The 9239-nt window shown below is 33.8% G+C and overlaps 1 protein-coding gene across 1 annotated transcript in view; it reads right to left on the bottom strand.

The window, feature by feature from the left end:
• Positions 1-909: 909 nt before the first annotated feature.
• LOC126011772 (histone-lysine N-methyltransferase MECOM-like) overlaps positions 910-9239 on the bottom strand; it is a 320122-nt gene continuing 311792 nt past the window's right edge. Inside the window, exons 2-3 of the mRNA XM_049775571.1 lie at positions 1113-1450; positions 910-975 (exon numbers count right to left, since the gene is read on the bottom strand). Of these exons, the coding sequence (XP_049631528.1) occupies positions 910-975; positions 1113-1450 (404 nt within the window). The remainder of the gene's footprint in view (positions 976-1112; positions 1451-9239) is intronic.

Raw genomic sequence — 9239 nt, 5'->3', positions numbered from 1 at the left:
CAATGTAGCTAAACCACAACTCTACCAAAGCTGTGCCTCAGAATAACACTAGGGAAGATTTCTCACTTAAAATAATGTCAAATCTCGATCCTAACTTTTAGCACTTCAGAATTTGAACAGGAGTTGTTTTTAAGAGAGCGTTCCAAGAAAAAAATCTAGTTTATCTAATTTCTGTTTAACTATAACATTATAAAACTTAAGGTACATCACAAAGCCACTTTCCAGTCATGTAAAAATTAACTGGAACTTTTTAGATAAGTACCAAATTTCTAGAGATTATGATGCTATGTTTTAACCACAAAAAATTTCCATTTGTAAAAATGTGTAAAGTGTATATATGCATATTATATAGAGTGTTCACTTACAAACACTATCTGTACTAAATTTATACATAATTTTAAACAAAAATAACATATACATGCTCTTACTAAAATAAAAATCTTATTGGGTTTTAATAATCAGACCATACTGCTTCTCTTTTACTACTTCTTGTTAATTGTTGCCAGTGACTAACTTTCATGTTGGCATTTTTTCTGTCATGTTTATGTATGAATTGCTACTCAAATAAATTTGAATATACAAGCATCACAAATTCATTGTTTACATTCTAGAACTATGTGGAATCAAAGGATTATTACAATAAAGGAAAACTTATTAGAACTATACAGAGTAAAGGAACACAGAACAAAAGTAAAATCAACTTAACCCATGTTCATAAAATGAAAAAAACACATTTCATTCAATATTCCTAGCATCATTCCTCAAGGGAAAGATAAAATAAGCTGTCCAAATAATGACATTTGTTGTTTATGCCACATACTCTGAATATTTTTATGCAGTACTTCTTCAAATATTAAATATGAAATACTATTTCTTTTAGTATGTTCTCATCTTGATAGTATTCTTTGGTCATTCATTGAGTTCCATTTTATCATTCTGTATCATTACACATTTTATTCCTATCAAGAAGTGAAGCTATAAGGAGATTTACTTTAACAATTATTTGAAAACACTGTGAAAAAATCAATTTTCTTAATGATACTAACTGAAATAGTATCCTCTTGTTTATATTTGCATTTTTTTTCAAGTGTGGAAACACAATAAATTCTTACCTCCCATCCATAACTCGGATCTTTCAGGTTTGACTTCTGCTCTCCCACGTAAGGCCCAAACTTTTCACCTGCTTCAATCTTCCTTTTGGTCCATATCCCTAGCCCTGCTCCAGGCATATTTGACTCTCGGAGTTCAAACTCAGCAGGAATGGGGATGTCATCAGGGATGTAGATGGGGGCTTTATATGGAGAGCCCTCCTTTGGAGTAAATGTTTCGCTGGATGGAGCTGGAGAGCATGGCTCTTGAATATTGAGGGAGGGAGTGCTGGCTACACCATCTGCATCTGGCATTTCTTCCAAAGGAATTTCAGGATAGCTGCCATAAACACACTCATTACCTGTGAATAAATAAGAACTTCATAAATTCCGACTGATATAGAAGAGACAAATTTCCACAGCTCTATAAGCTGCTGCCATGCTATGCTTGGTTAATAAATTAAGGAAGGTTATTGATAAAAATGTGTCCACATTAAAATTTATTATTCACAATTTGGAGCAGAGAAGGGATTATCATCTCTTGTTTATGGGGTGAATCCATAAATCAAATGAATAATCTTCACCTGTCAATATTCTTATGGGCCAGCTCAATCTATTATTCAATTGGGAAACAATAAGCAATTTAATTGGTAACCTGAATAAAGTAATGATAACAAGTAAACATATGTGTACATACAACCCCACAGATCCTGCCATATTTTGGTGCTATATGGGAAAATTGTATTATGTGGTGGTACCTTGAAATAAAATGTAAGGGGAGACATCAAAGTTTCCAAAATCTTCCAGGTGCAGCAAGGCTTAAATTTGTATGGCAGAATTATTTATTGGAATATTAATTTGTGTTTGTTCTTTCTTTTATTTTTCCTTTCCCATTTAAAACACATCACCAGGTCCTTGGCATTTCCTTGCCTCAGTAACTTACACAGAGCAAAAAGTTAAAGTTATTTGGAGCTAGCAATTCTTCTAGGATGTTTGTAAAAGATAAAATCCTTAAAGAAACTAGATAGATTTTCCAAAGTGAAAAGAGGAGAGGATGTTGGTATATACAAAAGAGTTACTTTCTGATTAAAATGGTAGAGAGCAAAGAGCCTTTTAATGGAGCAGTGCCCTGAAGAAAGTTATTACAAGAACTTTGGAGGGCTAATAGAATAAAGTATGGAGAACAGGTTGCTTATCACTGAAGAGACCCCTCCAAAAAAGCACAGCTGACATAGATATACCATGTCAGACCCTAATACTTTTATGCAACTTGGATAGGAATAGAGATACTGAAATAACAAACTTGATAATCTCCCATATTGATAGGGATTTGCATTGTTTTAAAGCATTTAAACATGTTTGTTGTTCTCAATGAGTAAGATATCACTTGTTTGTTTGATTTGTTAATCTTAAAAGGATAACTAATTTTAATGGTTAAAATTATAAGGAGATAGATTTTAATCAGAGCCACACGAATAAAAAATGGATTCCTTCAGTTTCCATCCCAGGGGTCCTAGAATAGCATATGTAGACAAAAGTGCATGTCAAAGTAGAGCCTCAGTTTTGTAGCTACATCAAATTATCCTTAAAATGATATCAATCTTAAAATTCTATAAATTATTAAAGTTTTCTGAGATAGTTCTTTCAGACAGAGAACAGAAAACCTGGGTTCTCAACTCCTTCTCATATTCATTATGGAATTTACTTTTAATAAAATCACTGACAATTGTCCATAAAATATTGAGTCCTCTAAAAGTTTTCTGTACATACAAAATAGAGCATATTCCAAGTTATCTTTCTTTTTTTTTTCCGGTTTTTTGGGCCACACCCGTTTGATGCTCAAGGGTTACTCCTGGCTAAGCGCTCAGAAATTGCGCCTGGCTTGGGGGGACCATATGGGACACCGGGGGATCGAACTACAGTCTTTCCTTGGCTAGCGCTTGCAAGGCGGACACCTTACCTCTAGCGCCACCTCGCTGGCCCCTATCTTTCTAATTAAGCACTAATTTCTTACTTCAACAATAAAATAATGTTGTTTAAGCCAAGCATATAATCAAATTCTAAAACCCATCTTTAAACCTATAATGTATTTAATCTCAACATACAAGCTTATTAACACTCAATTTCAGCATATCCAAAAATCTGTACATTATGCTTTCAAAGTTTCTTGCCTGTTTTCCCAATTTCGTTAAGAATAATTTCTGCCTAATTGACCATATTTTAAAACTCTACAATAAATTTCCTTCATAGTATTCAATTATTAAAAGATATTAATTCTCACTGAAATGACTGTACTATTATTCCTTTATTTCAATTCCATGTTTTCATTTCAGTTTAATCCCTTTATCTCTGCAGACTTCTTGCTTCTTCCCAATATTCCTAAGCACTAAATTGAATTTATCCTCCTGATACATTCATATGCCTACACAACCAGTCTCCAAAAATTCCTAGTATCTAAAGCTCTTAGATATTTTTTATTTTAAAATATTCTTCCTTTTGGGGGGTTGTTGTGATAGGACAGCAGATAGGTCTTTGCCTTTCATATGTCCAACCCCATTTCACTGCACACATGGTCCCCAGAGTTTTTCCAGAAATGATCACTGAATACATAGGGATAAGCCCTGATTACCTCTGGCTAGCCAAAACACAAACACACACACACACACACACACACACACACACAAACAAACAAAAATCTAATATGTTCACTTTCTCATTATCAACCTTCCTCACAGGAGTCCCAGGTTAGAAAGAGCATGTCCTATCTACTGAGCACTGAACTTTTTCCCAACATTTCTTCTATCTCTATTATCCTATGCTCCTCAGCCAATCCAACTTCTAGTCATCCTCCCAATTCAAATAGAAAATTGTCTCACAAATCCATTTAAAATAAGTCTCTCTGTCTTATTTATTACATAATTCATCCCTTAGTCTAGTGACCCAATAATACCATAAATTTCTACTTAGATTTTCAGATGAAAGACTTTTGAATTCCCTTTTTGAAAATGTGTACTTAAAGGAAAGACTCAGAACACACATTTGTTTAGAATTCTACAATAAATTCTACATAGAGATACTCAAGAAACATTTTCTAAACATACAATTAACATAATTTAATTATAAAATTAAAATAGAAAAATAACCAATTACAAATGTTTCTTTCAATATAATATAGAAAGAAACAATTTAAATGATTTATTTCCCAAGGAAACAATATCAGAGGAAAATACTCAAGGTCAAAACTTCCTTGATAATGTCTATCTAAATTTTATCCTTTGGGAAAATCTTCTGCTGAAGAGTCAAAATTCACTAACAATCATGATACAATTATAAACATTGTAAAGCTCTCTAGCATTGTTGCATTGGACTACTGCAAATTCAAAGTTACTTCAGTTTCCTAAAGGAATTTATCACCCATCGTGAAGATTTTGTTTTCCTTAATAAGTAAAAGCTATAAATTTGAAGCTATATACTTGTCCTTTTAAGAAGCAGGAAACAAAGAAGCATCCAAATAAATAGAATTTTTCCTCCAGTAATTAACCATTAAAGATCAGTAAATTTTCTTTATTTCCTCAAAGGGTTAAATCAGTCATAATGTCAGTTCCATCAAAGTGATCTCAAATCTTTTTTTAAAAAGGATCCAGAAGGATAGAGAAAAACCCATCTGGGCCCTCCCACTGGCATTGCTGACCCCATAACCTTTGAGTTACCCACAAATTCTCCCAATGCATAATTTAAAGGAGTGCATTTGGATCTTGATTCCTGTGGAGACAAAATACACATGTGTGCCCAGGCTGCTGCACAGAAGAATTTGAATTTAAAGCCTGAGTGCAATTCTGCTTACAATAGCAAAAAATTCCAATTAAACCTAAAGAACAACTTATATAGGTCAAGCAAATCCAGGAAAAAGACTAACAATCCTATTCATCGACTTTCAGGTATTAAATGTATATGCAAGTCCAGGCAATTTATTTTCAAGCCACTATTAATCTAGTATCATCTGAATTAAGTATAAAAATGGTTGTTGTGACAAAATAAAACCCTGGGAACATAAAACTGCTGAGTTTTAAAGATCAAAATATGCAACACTATTTCAGTGTAATATGGCATTATGAAATTTTCAATAATAAGTGCATTTTATTGTTCTGCATTGAATATTTGCATAAACCAAAATAAACCAGTCATTCCATGTTTATGAGGAACTATATAAAAAGTTTCTAAAATATTTTATTTAAATGACAAAGGACCTCACCTATCATATAACCATTAAATTTCTGTTACTGGAAGAAAATTGATAGATTCTTTCCCTGAATTGAATTCAATTAAAACAGTGCTCAGATATCACACTGATAGATTGGATGCATTTACAATAAGTAAGTATCAGGTAAGATGGTCTATATACATAAATACAAATAACATTAGTAACTACTTTAAGTGAAATTTCTGTTATTGCAATGTGTTACATCCATAATGTAGGCTTCTCATTTACTGAGTGTGGACAGAAAGCTATACTTAAATGTTTAATTTGATGCAAATGATTAGGGAAATGCTCTAAGAACAAAACACCTCTTCAGCTTTAATTTTGTGTTCTAATTTGCTTCTTAGAGATCAAGCAAGAGTTACAATTGAATTAGATCATGTTTCTTTCTATGACTCCGAATAAGTGAACATAACCTAATGAGCTGTATTCCATCCTGAAAACATATTCTGCAAAGAGGAAATTGCAGTACTTGCTAGGAAAAAAAATACTTTTAGCGCTATATCTATATTTATATATTTTACATTTTTAGGCTCAAATTCCAGTGAGAAAATTATGGTAAGAATTATCTACCACTTAGCAAGTAGAAGTTGATACTCAAAGGTGCTGAGCAATTTGCCTAAAATAAACTGACACTGGACATTGATGTCCAAATCCAGTCTTCCTTCCTCCCTTGAACTCTTTGGTAGTATGCTTTCTTCCCAAAAGTATGTTTCCATATTTAATTTTCAGAAATGTGACCATTTGATATGAATATTTTTCCTACTTTTCACTTGATTTCTTTAATTAAAAGAAAAACACTTCCCTAATGTTTAAAAATATATTCTAAGTGCCAGGCAGATAGTTCAGTGGTAGACAACATAGATGGCATATATTAGATGCTGTATGCAGCCCTAGGCACTGTCAAAAAAATAATAATAAAATAAATATTTTCTAAAGCTTTTTGAGTTGCTTTATTATACAAGTTCACAATAAGTTAGTTATGTCCATGGTATTTATGTATTTAAAATACATTAATAAAATTAATATTTTATGATATTAAAAATACTATATTCTTTTATGGAAGTACTTGCATTCATCATTTTAATTTCTTTAGGTTAGACTCAATTAAAGAAGCTTAGTAAGGAATGAGAGCTTATTTCTAGAGGTCAATTTGTATTCCTAGAATTATACTGACATTTATTATTAGTTTTACTTTTCTTAATATATTAAAACAATAATTTTCTATTGTAAATTAAGTCATATATAAGGGATTACAGAGACTAAGTATTTTCATGTCAGTCACATTTCTTCATAAGCAAGTTATTCATTTTTGTCTTTTTTTCAATTAGGCTTTTCTTGGTCTTTAATACACTTTTCTGTTTGCTTGTTTCTGGCTCACCACCCAGAAATGTTCAGGATTCATGCATTGCTCTGCACTCAGGGATCATTCCTGGCAGGATTTGGGATGATCTTTAATAATTTTAATTAAAAAATTAAAATTTTCCTTTTATATAGTTTTTGCTTTTTTTTACCTAGCAGACCATTTAGCATTTGTTATTTTTTTGAGTGTCAGAAATTTGTTATAAAAATTGTTTTTAAAAATGAAGTATATTTTACCTCTGTGATTTCAATATTTTTCCTTACCTATCTAAGGAAATAAAAAGAATATCTCAGATTTTCTTTGAATTGCATAGTTGCTTTTCTACAACCTTGGATTACCAAATGATTTACTGCTGAGTGAAAAGCAGAGAAAAATGATTTCATTTATTTGAGCTCCTATGAACAGCAGGCTAGAAAAAAAAAGCCATTTCACTCATAATTCTTTGGTTCTTATTTGCAAGGCTGGCCTAAAATGCCTTCTCTTTTTGTGGGTTTTATATAACTCGCCATTTGTTTCACTTGGCCTCTCTGCCCAGTTTAACTGCAAATCTTCTGGGCAGATGCCATTCAGAGTTTTATCAAGAGTTTCTCCCTTAATAGCAATCCTGTACCCATCACAGTACTTATCACTCAGCATTATCATTAGCAATACTAACAAAAATGATTTTTCTTTCCTCTTCATATTGGTTCATTGATAGAAATTATTTAGCAACTATACGGACTAAAGAGACTGAATAATGCTAGAAGTTTATCCATAGCTTGATTATAAGGAGAGAAAATTTCTGTAGGCATTAAATAATAATACTCAGCAAAAACACATATGCATATAATAATACACACATCCATGTACATTTGCAATGTGTATGCATGTGTGTAATAGCACACTAATCTTCAAAATAGGCTGAGACAGAAACATGGTTTGAGATCCTAGGCAGACTGGTTGAGATCATAACTACACGAAACAACTGCCAGGAGGAGACCGACTGGGGAATTGAACAGATTAGGTAACTCCGAAATTTAGACATTTCCCCCCATTATGTTCCTTATTGCAGTTTTGTAATAAAAACATGAGCAAACTTCAAAGGAAACTCTGTAGTAAAGGTTAATTGGTACTAAAGAAGAGGGTGGGCCCAAGCGCCAGCACTTGGTGCCCAACCTGAGAGCAGACAGGAAGGATTACACGTAGCTGTGAGCTGAGGATGAGTGCCCGGTTTTAGGAGGGGCACAGTGGGCCCTGCCAAACCTCAAAGCTCCACCAGGAACCTCCTGGGAGGACATGAGCACATGAACATGAGTCCATAAGTCCATGCTGGCTAATAATGGGGGTGAGGAAAGGAAGAGGGAAAACATCAATTTCCTTTCAAAATTCAAACCGGACATGCTCCTCTGCCCTTGTTAAGACAATTCCAGAGTGGTTAGAGCAGCATGTTTGCGAGAAAGCAGAGGAAGGACTGAGGGAACCAGACCTTTACAGCGACATTGTCAATAAATTGTGCTGGACATATGAGAAAGAGTGAAGCACTAGTAATGCCTGACATACACCTGAGCAGAACAAAGGAAAGCCATGAATTGGCCTGCAAATATTCTGTGTGACTACCAAAAGCAGCACATTTAAGGTCCTTACAAAAGAAATAGCAAACTGGCAAAAGTAAAGAAAATGAATTTCCTGAAATCTAACAAGCATGGAAGGACTATAGAATGATGCAGAAGTACATGTTTAGAAAACAGAAGTATCTTTAGAGAATGGGCAAGGTTTTCAGAATATGCTGTGTCTACAGTGAATGAAAAGAAAATAGACTATCAGGGAGTCTCTTGACATTAGGCTGCATTTGGAGAATCCTGGTCTTTTTAGACCATATTTTTTGTGAAATAATCAGTCCACATGCCTTGGCACATGGAATTTTTTAAATGACCTTCTAAACTTCCTTGTACCCAGCATTTGCTACTTCCTTGTACCATTCTTGTCCATCTCTTTCTCATGGAACTTTTATTTCCAGTGTTTGTCAAAACAGAAAAAAAGGAAGAGTGGACAATCAAGGGAGACTGCAAAAACATTCTACTTGTAGTGAAAGGAGCCAAATGATGGGCTTCTCTGCTGACTTCTAAGTCCGATTGGCTTTTTTCACTCTCTGAAGAACTTTTACAGTATTCGCTAAACAAGTATTTTAGTTTGTTTTGTTTTGGAGCCAAACCCAGCAAGCATAGGGTTTGGCTCTTCACTCAGAAATTGCTCTTGGCTCTGTACACAGAAATTGCTGGTGACAGTGCATGGAGGATCAAATGGGACACAAATGGGACACAAGGGATCGAACTCGGACACAAGGGATCGAACTCCGGTTAGCTATAGGCAAGGCAAGCGTCCTACTTATTGAACTCTCTCTCCAACCCAAAAAGTATGCTTTTAAAGCTACATGGTATCATTTAAGCTATTATAAAATGGGTTTTGCCATTTCCAAAAAATCCCTCCTTGAAGTCAGAACTAATCTGTCTTGAAAAGTTATGAAAAGGGGGCCAGATTAATAGAAGAGCCC

Source organism: Suncus etruscus, chromosome 6, assembly GCF_024139225.1.
Source record: "Suncus etruscus isolate mSunEtr1 chromosome 6, mSunEtr1.pri.cur, whole genome shotgun sequence".
Lineage (NCBI taxonomy): Eukaryota > Metazoa > Chordata > Mammalia > Eulipotyphla > Soricidae > Suncus > Suncus etruscus.
Note: the sequence above shows the minus strand (reverse complement) of the source record. Positions and strands in the feature narration are given on the sequence as shown.